Raw genomic sequence first — 16,341 nt, 5'->3', positions numbered from 1 at the left:
CATTATTTTCTTTAAAAATGTTAACAATAATATGGCTTCTGCTTAAGTCGTTTAAAAATAATAGTTTTTTCTGCAATGTAGACTACGTAAGAAAGACTTCATTCTGGTAGAGTGTTTTATCTGAGCCTTAGTTTATATTGCCTGATGAATGCCAGAATTCTTACTTGATTTTCTTTTCTTTTCAGTCAGTACTGCTCCCCAACCTAAACCAGTAAGTATAAGGTGTTTCTATATCTAATTTTGATCTATGGACTACAGGCATGGGTTCTTCTGTTGTGGATGGTAATAGTTTGTTTCAAGTTTGAGAACCAAAAGGAAAAAAAATTCCTGCGCTTCTATAATTTTCTCTAGTAAATTCCCATGCACCTTCATCAAATTTGTACTGGTGAGGCCTCTAAAAAATTTGAGTTTGAATGTAAACCAGCCCCACAGACTGCTCAGAAGACCACACTTTGTTATTTATTCTGTTTTTATTTGGGTTTATAAGAGTATCCCACATCTTTTAATTTAATGAAAGACTTAAGTGCTATGTTAGGGAAAGATTTGTGAAATTTAATTAGGAAGTAATTAAAGTTAACAACTATCTCCAACTGGGGGTAATTAATTAGCTACCTGAAGGCTTTATCTGTTTGTAATCTCCGCCCAGGCTGACAAAATGTCAAAGAATAAGAAGAAGAAATTGAAGAAGAAGCAGAAGCGCCAGGCAGAATTACTAGAGAAGCGAATGCAGGAAATTGAGGAAATGGAGAAAGAGTCGGGCCCTGGGCAAAAAAGACCAAACAAGCAAGAAGAATCAGAGAGTCCTGTTGAAAGACCCTTGAAAGAGAACCCACCTAATAAAATGACCCAAGAAAGACTTGGTATAAATAGAACACAAAAATTACTTTACAACACACTTTAACGTTAATTTATCATTGCTATATAATACAGTGGTTTCATACATACAACATATCTCTGGGGGTATCTTTATAAGAATATGGATCTTGTCATAAATGTTAGGCAGGTAATATTTAAATGTAATTTGTAACTTCTCTCAGGAAAGGGAACATAGATTTCATTTAACAATTGGGTAAAAGTAAGATCTTGGCCCTTCCAGAAATAGGTTTTAGATGTTTAGTCATGTTTTTATGTCACTCAATATAAGTTCTAGAAAATGTTTTAATCTTGTGAGAAATGTTTCTGTTCTTTCACTCACACACATATGCATACATCTTTTTTTGTTCGTTTGTTCCTTAGAAGAGTCAAGTACCATTGGCCAGGACCAAACACTTATGGAACGTGATACAGAGGGTGGTGCAGCAGAAATTAATTGCAATGGAGTGATTGAAGTCATTAATTATACTCAGAACAGTAATAGTGAAACATTGAGACATAAAGAGGATCTACATAATGCTAATGACTGTGATGTTCAAAATCTGAATCAGGAATCTAGTTTTCTAAGCTCCCAAAATGGAGACAGCAGCACATCTCAAGAAACAGACTCTTGTACACCTATAAAATCTGAGGTGTCAGACACCATGGTGTGCCAGTCTTCCTCAACTATAGATCAGTCATTCAGTGAACAACACATTAGCCAACTTCAAGAAAGCATTCGGGCAGAGATACCCTGTGAAGATGAACAAGAGCAAGAACATAATGGACCACTGGACAACAAAGGTACCTATGCAGCTATACTTCCTCAGCACTCCTTCCCTGCACAACACAATCATAGATTTCTAGACTAAAAGTATCATTGTTTATGTGGCAGAGCTTTTTAATTCTAGAAACTCAAGGTGTTGCTATGCTCTTTTTGTCTTAGAAAAATGTAAGTTGTCTCTTGGGTATTGCTCACTGTCTTACTCTTACCTTGGAGAACTTCATTACTCATTGAGTATTTCTCTGTTCATTGAATAGTCTTATTGATGATGCCTGTTGTCTGTAGGAAAATCCACGGCTGGAAATTTTCTTGTTAATCCCCTTGAGCCAAAAAATGCAGAAAAGCTCAAGGTGAAGATTGCTGATCTTGGAAATGCTTGTTGGGTGGTAAGTTAAACTTGTCTCAATGGTGTTTTGAAGTGACTGGGAGAATGAATGAGAATTTGGACTTAGTTATGCAAAACATCTGTAATTCTATACCCAGATTGACACAATACTTCAGTGAATATTTTTTCACATTTAAAATAACCTTTTACTGTGGAAAAGTTTAAATGTACAGGCGCCCGCCACCTCGCCCGGCTAGTTTTTTGTATTTTTTAGTAGAGACGGGGTTTCACCGTGTTAGCCAGGATGGTCTCGATCTCCTGACCTCGTGATCCGCCCGTCTCAGCCTCCCAAAGTGCTGGGATTACAGGCTTGAGCCACCGCGCCCGGCCTAATCTATGTATTTTTGACAGCTCTTTGTGATGAGACTCTGCACACAAATCTTTGTATTTTTTTTTTTTTTTTTTTTTTTTTGAGACGGAGTCTCGCTGTGTCGCCCAGGCTGGAGTGCAGTGGCCGGATCTCAGCTCACTGCAAGCTCCGCCTCCTGGGTTTATGCCATTCTCCTGCCTCAGGCTCCCGAGTAGCTGGGACCACAGGCGCCCGCCACCTCGCCCGGCTAGTTTTTTGTATTTTTTAGTAGAGACGGGGTTTCACCGTGTTAGCCAGGATGGTCTCGATCTCCTGACCTCGTGATCCGCCCGTCTCGGCCTCCTAAAGTGCTGGGGATTACAGGCTTGAGCCACCGCGCCTGGCCTAAATCTTTGTATATTTTCTTAGGACATGTCCTAGACATAGAATTGCTAAGTCAGAAGTTCCATGATTTCTAAAAGGGCTTTATGATGTATAGTGTCATTTAACTTATTTTTAATTATTCTTAATGACATGTAATTACAAATAATTGTATTTTTTTTATGTATAGTGTCATATTACACTCTAGAAAAGATACATCAGTTAGCCGGGCATGGTGGCTTATGCCTGTAATCCTAGCACTTTGGGAGGCAGAGGCGGGCAGATCACCTGAGGTCAGGAGTTCGAGACCAGCCTGACCACATGGAGAAACCCCATCTCTACTAAAAATACAAAAAAATTAGCCGCGCGTGTTGGCACATGCCTGTGATCCCAGCTACTCTGCAGGCTGAGGCAGGAGAATCACTTGAACCTGGGAGTCAGAGGTTGCGGTGAGCCGAGATTGCACCATTGCACTCCAGCCTGGGCAACAAGAGTGAAACTCCATCTCAAAAAAAAAAGAAAAGAAAAGATACATCAGTTATTCTACCTTTAACAACTCAGAAAAGTATTTTCTTCTATGATCTTCAGGCTAAATAGTGGAATCTCATTTTCATTGGCAAATTATTTATACTGTTGTTTTTTACTATGTACTAATAAGAAAGTGTTTTAAGGTTTTTTTGTTTGAGACAGAGTCTCGCTCTGTCACCCAGGCTGGAGTGCAGTGACACAATTTCAGCTCACTGGAACCTCTGCCCACCGGATTCAAGTGATTCTCCTGCCTCAGCCTTCTAAGTAGCTAGGATTACAGGCGTGCGCCACCATGCCCTGGCTAATTTTTGTATTTTTAGTAGAGGAGGGGTTTCACCATGTTGGGCAGGCTGGTCTCAAACTCCGGACCTCAAGTGATCTGTCTGCCTCGGCCTTGCAAAGTGTTGAGATTACAGGCATGAGCCACCATGCCTGACCAATGTTATTTTTAATGGACATCTTTTTAAAATCTATGATAGAATGATTCACACATAAATGACAGTACTCAAAGAACCATATGCTTTTAAATGGGACATGGTTCAGACCTCAGAAGGATCTTATTTCCCATATTGATTCTAGAATACTGTGATAACCTTTTAGAAAAAACAGCTTAGCACTGACTGATAAGAATGTGGAGCAGCTTTCCAAGTAATTAGAATTACTCCACTACGCTATCATCTGGGTCCGGGTCACCCTGGATGACTTCAGTAGTGACTGCAATAGCTTCTTCACTTTCTCTCTTCTGCTGACCTTGCTCCCCATAGACTGTTGGCAACACATCTATCAGAGTGATACTCTTATTTTTTAATTTGTACATGTTCATGAGGTATAAGTGCAGTTTGCTAGGTTGATATATTGCATTGTGGTGAAGTCAGGGCCTTCAATGGACCCATCACTGGAACAGTGCACATTGTAACCACCAAGCAACCTCCCTTCATCTACCCTTTCACCCCACCCTCTGAGTCTTCATTGTTCATCATTCCACACTGCCTCCATGTGGACACATTATGTAGCTCCCACTTACAAGTGAGAACATGTGGTATTTATCTTTGTTTGAATTGTTTCAATTACGATAATGGCATCCAGTTCCGTCCATGTTGCTGCAAAACACGATTTCATTTTTTATGGCTGAAAGGTATTGTGTACCATTCCATACCACATTTTCTTTACTCCTAGAAACTTGGGTTGATTCCACAGTTTTTATTATGAATAGTGCTGTGATAAACATACAAGTACAGGCATCTTTTTGATATGATTTATTTTCCTTTAGGCAGATACCCAGCAGTGGAACTGCTAGATCATGTGGTAGTTTTATTTTTTGTTCTTTGAGAAATGTACATACTACTTTCTTTCTTTTCTTTTTTTTTTTTTTTTTTAAATGGAGTCTCACTCTGTTGCCCAGGCTGGAGTGCGGTGATGCGATCTCTGCTCACTGCAGCCTTTGCTTCCCAGGTTCAAGCAATTCTCCTGCCTCACCCTCCCGAGTAGCTGGGACTACAGGCATGTGCTGCCACGGCCGGCTAATTTTTTGTATTTTTAGTAGAGACGGGATTTCACCATGTCGACCAGCATGGTCTTGATCTCCTAACCTCGTAATCTGCCTACCTCGGACTCCCAAAGTGCTGGGATTACAGCCATGAGCCACCACGCCTGGCCTTTCACACTATTTTCTGTAGAGATTGTGCTGATTTTCATTCCCACCAAGAGTGTATAAGAATTCCCTTTTCTCCACATCCTCTCCAACATGTTTTTTTTTGGTTGTTTTTTTTTTTTTTTTTTTTTTTTTTGTATTTTTAGTAATAGCCACTCTGATTGGTGAAAGATATCTCATTGTGATTTTAATTTGCATTTCTCTGCTGGTTAGTGATAGTGGACATTTTTTCATGTATTTGTTGGCCGTTTGTCTTCTTTTGAAAAATCTCTATTCATGTCCATAGCCTACCTTTTAATGGGATTATTTGGGGTTTTTTTTTTGTTGAGTTGTTTGAGTTTCTTGTAAATTCTGGATGTTAGTTCCCTGTTGGGTCATATAGTTTGCAGATATTTTCTCCCATTTTGCAGGTTGCCGTTGACTCTTGATTATTTCTTTTGCTGTGCAGAAGCTTTTTTGTTTAAGTCCCATTTGTCTGTTTTTATTTTTGTTGCCTGTGCTTTTGAGGTCTTAGTCATAAGTATCAGGTCTTATATTCAAGTCTTTAATCGGTCTTGAGTTGATTTTTGTGTATGGTGAGTGATAGGGATCTTTTATTCCTCTGCATATGCCAGTCCAGTTTTCCCGGAACCATTTATTGAAAAGGATGTCTTTTCCCCAATGAATGTGCTTGTTGACTTTTCAAAGATCAGTTTGCTGTTAAGTATGTGGCTTTATTTCTAGGTTCTCTATTCTGTTCCATTGATCTGTGTATCTATTTTAATACTAATACATGCTGTTTTGGTTGCTATAACCTTGTATAATTTAAGTCAGATAGTGTAATGCTTCTAGCTTTTTTCTTTTTGCTTAGGATTCCTTTGGCTGTTTAGATTCTTTTCTTGTTCCATATGAATTTTAGAATTGTTTTTTCTAATTCTGTGAAAAAATGACATTGGTATTTTGAAAAGAATTACATTGAACCTATAGATTGCTTTGGATAGTGTAATTGTTTTTAAAATTTTTTTAAATTTTTAATGGGTGCATACTAGGTGTATGTATTTGTGGGGTATCTGAGATGTTTTGACACAGGCATGCACTGTGAAATAATCACATCGTGGAGAATGGGGTATCCATCCCCTTAAGCATTTATCCTTTGTGTTGTGACAATCTAATTATACTCTTTTCATTATTTTTAAATATATAATTATTCACTATAGTCACCCTGTTGTGCTATCAAAGAGTAGATCTTATTATTTGTAAGTAATTTTTTATACCTATTAATCATCCTTGCCTCCCCACTTCTCCCACACTACCCTTCCCAGCCTCTGGTAACCATCCTTCTACTCTCTGTATCCTTGAGTTCTATTGTTTTGATTTTTAGCTCCAACAAATAAGTGAGAACATGTGAAATTTGTCTTTCTGTGCCTGGCTTATTTCACTTAACATAATGATATCCAGTTCCATCCATGTTGTTGTAAATGACAAGATCCCATTCTTTTTATGGCTGAATAGTACTTCGTTGTGTATATGCACCACATTTTTTTATTCATCTGTTGATGGACACTTCGGTTGCTTCCAAATCTTAGATAATGTGAACAGTGCTACAACAAACATCAGAGTGCAGCCATCTTTTTTGTATACAGATTTCCTTTTGTTTGATTATATACACAGTAATGGGATTGCTGGATAGCTCTATTTTTAGTTTTCTGAGGGACCTCCAAACTGTTCTCCATGGTGGTTGTAACCAGTTTACATTCCTACCAACAGTGCATGCAGGTTCCCTTTTCTCCACATCCTTGCCAGCATTTGTTACTGCCTGTCTTTTGGACATAAGCCATTTTAACTGGGGTGAAATGCTCTCGTTGTAGCTTCGATTTGCCTATCTCTGATGGTCAGTGATGTTGAGCACCTTTTCACGTGCCTCTTTGCCGTTTGCATGTCTTTTGAGAAATGTCTATTCAAATCTTTGGCCCATTTTTTGATCAGATTATTAGATTTTTTTCCTATAGAGTTGCTTGAGCTCCTTATATGTTCTAGTTATTAATCCGCTGTCAGATGGGTAATTTGCAAATATTTTCTCCCATTCTATGGGTTGTCTCTTCACTTTGCTGATTGTTTTCTTTGCTGTGCAGAAGCTGTTTAACTTCATGTTATCCCATTTGTCCATTTTTGTTTTGGTTGCCTGTGCTTGTGAGGTATTGCTCAAGAAAATTTTGCCCAGACCAGTGTCCTGGAGATTTTCCCAAATGTTTCCTTATAGTAGCTTCAAAGTTGGAGATCTTAGATTTCAGTCTTTAATCTATTTTGATTTGATTTTTATGTATTATGAGAGATAGGAATTGAGTTTCATTTTTCTGCATATGGGTATCCAGTTTTCCCAGCACCATTTTTGACTGTCTGTATCTTGAAAAGTTGCTGTAGTTATTTTTGATTGGTTGATCTGTCTTTCTACTTAGGGTAAGAGTAGTTTACACACTACAGTTAACGGTGTTATAATATTCTGTGTTTTTCTGTATATTTACTGGTGAGTTTTGTATCTTCACATGATTATTTATTGCTCATTAATGAGTTTTTCTTTCTGATTGAAGAAAGATTTTCTTTCTTTAAGATTTCTTGTAAGGACGGGTCTGGTATTGATAAAATCCCTCAGCTTTTTTTTTTTTTAATCCCTCAGCTTTTGTTTCTTGTGGGAAAGTCTCCCCTCCCTCTCCCCAGTATTTGCCTGGGGATCAGTGGGCCTCCTGTATCTGGATGCCTTAACTCACTTGTTAGACTTGGGAAATTTTTATCTACTATTTTCTTAAAGAGGTTTTCTAAACTTAAAAAAAAATTATTTATTCATTTAATTAATTAATTATTATTATTATTATTTAGAAACAGGGTCTCTGTTGCTTAGGTAGAAATGAAGTGGTGCCATCATAGCTTGTTGCAACCTTTAACTCCTGGGCTCAAGCAGTCCTCCTGCCCTAGCCTCCTGAGTAGCTGAGACTACAGGCACACACCACCAGGCTCAGCTAATTTTTTTTTATTTCCTTATATTTATCTGACTAGAATATTTCAGAGGACCTGTCTTCAAGTTCTCAGATTCTTCTGCTTGTTCTAGTCTATTATTGAAGCTTTCGAATGTGTTTTGTATTTCCTTGAATAAATTTTTTATTTAATTTATTAATTTATTTGAGACATTGTCTCACTCTGTCACCCAGGCTGGAATGCAGTGGTATGATCACAGCTCACTGCAGCTTCAATCTCCTGGGCTCAAGCGATCCTCCTGCCTCAGCCTCCTGAGTAGCTGGGACCCCAGGTGCATGCCAACACACCTATCTACTTTTTTTTGGTAGAGACAGGTCTCACTATGTTGCCCAGGCTTGTCTCGAACTCCTGGGCTCAAGCACCTTAGCCTCCAAAAGTGCTAGGATTACAGATGTGAGCAACTGTGCCCTGCTTCAATGAGTTTTTTAGTTTTAGAATTTCTGGGGTTTGTTGTTGTTGTTAAGATATCTGTCACCTTGGTAAATTTCTCATTCAAAATCTTGAATGGATTTTCTGATTTCCTGGTATTGATTTTCAGATTTCTCTTGCATCTTATTGAGCTTCTTTAAAATTAATATTTTGATTTATTTGGCATTTCAAGGGATTCTTTTTTGTTGGGATCTGTTGCTGGACAATTGTTGTGGTCCTTTGGTGCTGTCATATTTACCTGTTTATGTTTTCTGTGTCTTCCGTTGATATCTGCATGTTTGTTGCAGTAGTCACTTGTTTCAATTTTTTTGAAATTGCTTTTGTAGGGGAGAATATTTTTCTGAAGTTGTATATATGTTGTTGGTTAAGTAAGATACTTGTTGATTTTGATTTTGGGTACCTCTGGTAATATGGTTTTTGTATAACTTTTTTGGCAGTACACAGGGTCAGGGGTATCTGCAGTTTCCTCTGTGGCTTAGGGTACAGTTTAGGTTGTAGTGAGGTTTTGCTGGGGACTTGTATGCCAACTGAGCCAGTCTTTGGACCCTGATGGTGGCATTAGTGGGCTCAGTGTTCCTGTTTTTAGGCCCCAGAGCAGTTTACGTTGGTTCCCGTGTTAATGGGTCTTGGAGGGGTGAATTCTTGGGTCTCTGACTGGATATATGAGCAGGTTCTCAGGCCCCTGAGCAGTTGGTATAATGTAGGGGATGGCAGTTAGAGTGGTGGAGCAACCCGCTGGGACCCAAGCAGTCTGTGTTGTTGTTGTTGTTAGCTGTGATGGGTTGGAGGGGGCTAGTCCCTAGTTTTACAGCCGCTCATAGCAGGGCAATGGATATGTTCCTAAGTGTGCTTAGAGAAGCTTGGTCTCTGCTGTCTGTCTCCCAGCTGGGTGGCAGTTGCAGCCATGTTACCCAAGGGCAGCGCATAGCCCAGCTGTAAACTCGCAAAATGGTGCCAGCTGTTGGTCTGTGACTGAAAGGGTAGGTTCCCTCTCAAATGAACAGCGTGGGCAAGAAACTGTGGGGAGTTATGGTACACTCAAGTCTCAGTCTCACAGAAGCCTGTTTTCTTAGGTATGCATAGGAGAGCCTGGTTTCCCTGTCCCTCCTCAGCCAAGTGGTAGCTACAGCCAGGTCAGCCCGAAAGGGCAAGGCACAACCTAGCATTAAACTCTCAAAATAGCACTTTATACCTGGGACCAGAGAGGGGAGGGTCCCTCTTAGGCCAGCAGCATGGGGAAGGCGCTGTGGGGAATGTGGTCCACTCACATCTTGGTCTCAAAAGCAGCCCATGGCAGGGTGATAGGGACCCTCCCGGGAGTGCATGAGAGTGCCTAGCCTCCCCTCTCCTTCCTCAGAGCAGTAGAGTGACAGCAGCTGTGTCTGCAGATCCCTGGTATCAAGGCTGTCAAAATGGCACCCAGCTGAAGCCGCTTAGACTCAGATGCCTGTGGCATTCTCTGTGGGTTCCCTTTTTGGAGCAACATCTGTCCAAACTTTAGGCAGTTCTGTATGTCAGGCCCGAGGCCCTAGTTGGTTCAGGGTTTCTCCCATAACCAAGGTCATAAAACCCATTTTCAGAATGTGGAATGCTGGGGATTTCTCTCTTACTGTATGCCCATGCCAGCTTCCTCAAACCCTTTCCTTCTGGTGCTTCCTATCACTTCTCTGGTGAATCCTAGCATTCTTTCCTGGACAATCTGTTCAAAATGTGGGTATCTTCTGACTGTTCTGGTTCCTTTCTGTGGATGAGGCACATACTACCTGTGTCTAGTCGGCCATTTTAAATGTAAGTCAAATCATATATTCTCTAAACTTTGCAGTGGCTCCCTTCAGAATGAATACCAAAGTCCTTACCATGGCCCACACACCACCAAGCAAAGAGAACTTACTCTTCCTTCTGCTTGGAATCCTCTTCACGTACAACTCCTTCATTTTCTTTAAGTTTTTACCCAGATATCACTTATCAGGGAGATCTTCCCCCCTAAACACCTAATGTAATTAACAAACCCCCACTCTCCAAACACTTATACCTTTATCATATTCACTCATGTATTTGCCTACTCTTCCTTTCTCCCTGTAACTTTTTTTTTCTCCACAACACTTAACACAACCTAATATTGTATGTTTATTTGCTTAATAAGCCTCTCAATAGAATGTACATCATATCACAACAAAGTTTTTCTGGTTTACTGCTGTATCTATATTTAGTACTTAGAACAGTGCCTGGTATATAGCAGGTACTCAGTAAATATTTTAGCAAATAAATTGTGGAGAAATGTATTGACTATAACAAATACCACACTGTACAAACATCAAATGCCAGTTTCCTGTCCACACCATGTTTCGGGCTCCTGTGCCTTTATGTTTGGAACACCTTTATGTGTGTTTTCTTACCTATGTGGCACACTTTTCTTTATTCCGGTAGAGTCTTCTGTTACTTACATCACAACAGAATTAATCTCTCTTCAACTTTTATAACAAGTCTACTCTGTTAATTCATTCCCACCCTGTGATAACCCATTAGTCCATTCGTGAAGGCAACCCCTCATGACCCAGCCACCTGTTAAAGGCTTAAAGGTCCCACCTGCTAGTAGTACTGTGAACATTGGACATGAAGTTTCAATATTAGTTTCAAAGGGGACAGACATTCAAACCATAACAGTGTCTCTGCATTTAAAATGACTGCGTTCTTGGCTCACGCCTCTAATCCCAGCACTTTGGGAGGCCGAGGTGAGCGGATCACGAGGTCAGGAGATCGAGGCCATCCTGGCTAACACAGTGAAACGCCGTCTCTACTAAAAATACAAAAAAGAAATCAGCCGGACTTGGTGGCGGTCACCTGTAGTCCCAGCTACTCGGGAGGCTGAGGCAGGAGAATGGCGTGAACCCAGGAGGCGGAGCTTGCAGTGAGCCGACATCACACCACCACACTCCAGCCTGGTTGACAGAGCGAGACTCCGTCTCAAAAAAAAAAAAAAATGACTACGTTCTTTTCACCCATTCACTCATTCAGCAAACATATTGGCACATACTCTGATGTAGGCATTAGGGCACAGTGGTGAACAATACATGTGTGTTGCACCCCATTGGATTCAGATTGGATCTCACTTCTTGATCTCTTCAGCACATCAGCATCTGGTATTCAGTAATGGAATTTTACATAATTTTTAATGAGCTGTATTATTAAAAATACAGTCAACTTTTGAACAACGTAGGTTTGAACTACACAAGTCCACTTATACACAGATTTTTTTTAACCAAACAAGAATGGAAAACAGTATTTGAGGAATGTGAAATGCACATATATGGAGGGCTGGCTTTTTGTATATTTGAGTTCTGGGCCAACTGTGAAACTTGAGTGTGCACAGATTTTGTTATGCTCAGGGAATTCTGAAACTAATCCCCGAAGTACACTGAGGGACCACTGTACTAAGTTTTTTATTCTTTTTTTTTTCTTTTTTTTTTTTCCTTTTTTGCTTATCAGGCATGCATTTATTTACACAGTGAGGGAGACAGTTATTGAAGCTTTTATTTAAAAATCTGCCTACTTCTTTCACCAGTTTTTCACTCCCCATAACAGTATTTACCTTTATATCACTAATAACAGGTTATATTACTCCAATTTTGTTTTCAGTGTTACATATTATTTTTTTCCTCCTGGAAAATGGGACTTATCTAGCATCACAGCACAAATTCCTCATTTCCCCAATGTAATCTAATTTTTGGCTACATGATCATTCCATGTTTATATCATTGAGACTCTAATGCTATCCTCAGCTGAACTGAGCATATATTGTGGTTCCTTTTCCTTTCTGAATCTTTCCATGGTTTCATTCCGTTCTGAAACATGTTATAAAACATAACATGTTTCATTTGCTTAGTTTTCTTTGTACTGTTGATCACTTAATTCAATCCCATACTTTTACCCAGTGTTGTAAATACACTTTAATATGTACAGATACATTGAGTGTTCTTTCTACTATTATCTTTCTAAAGCGCTCTGTCCTAGAACCTGGAGTCTTCTAATCTCTGTTCATCTGATTGGGTTGCCCTGTAGGTCTGCTACATTACTGTCATTGGGATTTCCCTTCACCATCATCCTGGAGGTTTATTATTTTCTCTATATATATCTCTATATATCCCCTGTTTTCTGTGTCTCCTATCTTTCTTGGTTTATGTCATCTTTTTTGTAGAGTACATGCAACATGCAATAGTTTCCTGAGAAAGGGTATGAGATTGGGTGGGGGAAGGGTAGGATTTGCACATCTGATAGTCTTTATTCTGCTTTCACACTCAGTTTCCTGTGTAGAGAATTCTAGGTTAGAAAACATTTTCTTTCAGAATGTCGTTGCTCCATTGTTTTCTAGTTTCCAGTCTTGATGGTACTAAAGACCGATGCCATTCTAATTCTTAATCTTTATATGAAACCTTTTCCCCCAGTGGAAGTCTGTAAGATAATTGCATAGTGATGTGCCACACTCAGCCTGTTTTCACCTCTCATACTAAAGATTTGATGTTCACTTTCAACATTGAAACTCTGATTGTTTGGTTTTGAATCTTAATTTTTTTTTTTAAGTGACAAAGTGTCACAGTTAAAAAGAGTAATCTTTCAGAAAGCCATATTTATGAATGAAAATAAAATGTCTAGTATGTACTTCAAAATCTGGTGTAGGTGCAGTGGCAGGGTTGGGATACAGTTGAAAATAGACTGGCAATGAGTGGTAATTGCTTTGTGACACTAGTATAATAAATGGCATGGGGTTCATGATTCTTTCTACTTTTGTATATATTTGAAATTGTCCATAATAAAAATAAATGAATAATGAAGGCAAAAAGAAGCTTATGAGTCATATACAGGAAACAAAATTCAGTTATTCAAATGTGATAGGAAAATGTGGAAGACGATTCTCTAATCCTATTGCAATTTAAAAACAGGGAACAGTGTTTGTGAAAAGAGGAAATTACCCAGAGAAAGCTTCAGGTAGAAAACTAGACCAGGGCTTCAAAGGGTACTAGATGAAATTTGACCAAAACAGCAAAAAGTACTCTAGGTAGAACATCAACATCACCAATAAAGGCATAGAAAGATACTTATTAAAGACAAGTATAGTAAATTGCAAGGTTAAAGAGTTTGGATTCCTTGGTGTGGTAGCTCACGCCTGTAATCCCAGCACTTTGGGAGGCCAAGGCGGGTGGATCACTTGAGCCCAGGAGTTTTGAGTCCAGCATGGGCAACATAGCAAGACCCCATCTTTACTAAAACAATTTTTAAAAAGAATAAAGCTGTTGTTGTTTCCTAGGCCTGTGTATCTATATTAAGTTTAGGCTCATTTGTTTGTAAAAATAATTTGGAGTAGCTGTGTGTAAGGCAAAGGATTGTTGGAGCTAATAACATAAAAATGCTGTTTAAGAAATAAGCAAAGTGAGAACTTTGGTTTGGGAAAAACTTCAGAGAGTTTATTTCCATCTTCATTGTTAAGCAGTATTGACTTGTTACTTTTTCGAATGAAGTTTAAAATGTTGTTTCCTTCGTTTTCTCAGCACAAACATTTCACTGAAGATATTCAAACAAGGCAGTATCGTTCCTTGGAAGTTCTGATAGGATCTGGCTATAATACCCCTGCTGACATTTGGAGCACAGCATGCATGGTAATGTTTTTTCCCCTTGGCTTTCACTTGTTAAGTGGTACATATCTTGCCCTGTTTGCTAATTTCAGTAAACCAGCAAATTAACTAGCAGAAAAGAACGTAACACAGATGACTTACCATAGGAATTCTAAATTCTATGTCTAGAGAGGTCCGAATTCAAAAATCTGTCTGGCATTTCATTTGGTTACTGCCAAGTTCCTGTTAGGTGAAGGAACCAAATGTTTCTTACTACAGATTGTTGGGGGGAACAATAATGAAAATAACTACTAAGAGGTGTTGTTGGTTTTGATTAGGAGATGATTACAAGTATCTTTGCATTTTTAGCACTCATCTGTTTTCAGATCAAAGAAACCCCTGGAAACTGCTTCATTTTGTACAATTCTGCAGCTCCTCAGATATCTTTGTAGCTCCCAAGATGTGAAGTCCAATCATTCATAGATTCGTAAATGGCTATTTAGCCCCCGGCAAGCAACTATTCCAGTGGTCAGATTTAGTTGATCATAAATGATTTCCTACTAATAGCCTCATGTTGGAATGTGTTACATTGTTTCTTAAAATGTATTATACTCCTTAATATCTTTAATCACCATAATTTCTAACCATGTTTATTTACTTGTTTCTCTTCTATGTTGTAAGCCCCATACTGTCAGGAATCATGGCTGTTATGTATAACTGTCTGGATTCATTGCCTGACACATTTTGAGTGATCGCTTACAATGTAATTCCGATGCTAACTACCCAGAGTTATCGCAGACTTCATAGGTTAAGAGCATGGTTCCCCACAAGATTGCTCTCACTTCAGACACTAACCACAAGCCACAGGATCCACAAGCCACTTGTGCTTCTAACCAACTGGCTACAAATTAAGAGTTTTGCATTACCCCCTCAGAAAGTGCTAAGCTTGCTATAGTTTTTTTATAAAGAATACCAATCAGGACACATAGGGGAAAGTCTGAAAGGGTACTAAACATGAAGCTTCTATGTCCTCAGGACTTGTCACCCTCCTGGCACATTGATGTGTGTCACCACCGCGGGATGCTCACCCAAGCTTCAAGTGTTCAGAGTTTTATTGAGATGTCATTAATTAGGTATTGATTGAATCATTGGCCATGTGATTGAGCTCAGTCTTCAAGCTTTCCCTCCCTTCCCTGGAGGCTGGGAAGTTGGAAAGACCCAATCCTCTGATCATGTGGTTGGTCTTTCCCGTATGTCCGACCTTGATCTTAAAACTATGTAGGGGCTGGCCGCAGTGGCTTATGCCTGTAATCCCAGCACTTTGGGAGACCGAGGCAGGTGGATCACTTGAGGTCAGGAGGTTGAGACCAGATTGACCAACATGATGAAACCCTGTCTCTACTGAAAATTAGCCAGATGTGGTACATGGCCTATAATCCCAGCTACTTGGGAGGCTGACGCAGGAGAATCGCTTGAACCTGGGAGACAGAGGTTGCAGTGAGCCAAAATCACACCATTGCACTCCAGCCTAGGCAACAAGAACGGAACATCAAAAATCCAACTATATAGGGCCCCAACATGAGTCACTTTGTTAATATAAACTTAGATATGGTCCAAGAGCCCACCATGGATAAAGACACCTAGCTCTTGGAAATTCCAAGGGTTTAGTGAAAGGGTGGCCTGCTCCCCCACACCTGTGGGTGTTTCTAGTTAGGTGGAAAGAGAGACTTGAGAAAAGAAATGAGACACAGAGACAGAGTATAGAGAAAGAAAAAGTGGGCCCAGGGGACCAGCGCTCAGCATACTGAGGACCCCCGCCTGCACTGGTCTCTGAGTTCCCTCAGTATTTATTGGTCATTATCTTTACCATCTCGGAAAAAGGAAAGTGGCAGGACAATAGGGTCATAGTAGGGAGAAGGTCAGCAGTAAGACATAGGAATAAAGATCTCTGTGACTTGAATAAGTTTAAGGAAAAGTGCTGTGCCTCGATATGCATATGTAAACATCTCCATAAACTTTTTTAGTGCATAAAGAGCAGCATTGCCGCTAGCGCATCCTACCTTCAGCCCTAAGGCGGTTTTCTCCCATCTCAGTAAATAGAACGTGCAATCAAGTTTTACACTGAGAGGTTCCATTGCCCAAGGACGGGCAGGAGACAGATGCCTTTCTCTATCTTAACTGCCAAGAGGCCTTCTTTCCTCTTACACTAATCCTCCTCAGCACAGACCCTTCACAGATGTCAGGCTGGGGACAATGAAGTCTTTCCCTTCCCACGAGGCCATATTTCAGACTATCACATGGGGAGAAACCTTGGACAATGCCTGGCTTTCCTAGGCAGAGGTCCCTGCAACCTTCCGCAGTGTATGTGTCCCTGGGTTGAGATTAAGAGAATGGTGATGACTTTTTTTTTTTTTTTTTTTTTGAGAC

At 39.8% G+C, this 16,341-nt stretch overlaps 1 protein-coding gene across 2 annotated transcripts in view; it reads left to right on the top strand.

Annotated features, from left to right (window-relative positions):
- SRPK1 (SRSF protein kinase 1) overlaps window positions 1-16,341 on the top strand; it is a 94,326-nt gene that overhangs the window by 55,770 nt on the left and 22,215 nt on the right. For both annotated transcript variants that reach the window (XM_017870081.1, XM_017870080.1), the window contains exons 8-12: window positions 186-211; window positions 647-860; window positions 1,237-1,656; window positions 1,922-2,022; window positions 13,852-13,959. In XM_017870081.1, the coding sequence (XP_017725570.1) occupies window positions 186-211; window positions 647-860; window positions 1,237-1,656; window positions 1,922-2,022; window positions 13,852-13,959 (869 nt within the window). The remainder of the gene's footprint in view (window positions 1-185; window positions 212-646; window positions 861-1,236; window positions 1,657-1,921; window positions 2,023-13,851; window positions 13,960-16,341) is intronic.

The sequence above is a fragment of the Rhinopithecus bieti genome, unplaced genomic scaffold (assembly GCF_001698545.2).
Source record: "Rhinopithecus bieti isolate Rb0 unplaced genomic scaffold, ASM169854v2 scaffold_4553, whole genome shotgun sequence".
Lineage (NCBI taxonomy): Eukaryota > Metazoa > Chordata > Mammalia > Primates > Cercopithecidae > Rhinopithecus > Rhinopithecus bieti.
The sequence above is the reverse complement of the archived record's forward strand: the minus strand, read 5'-3'. Positions and strand labels throughout refer to the sequence as shown.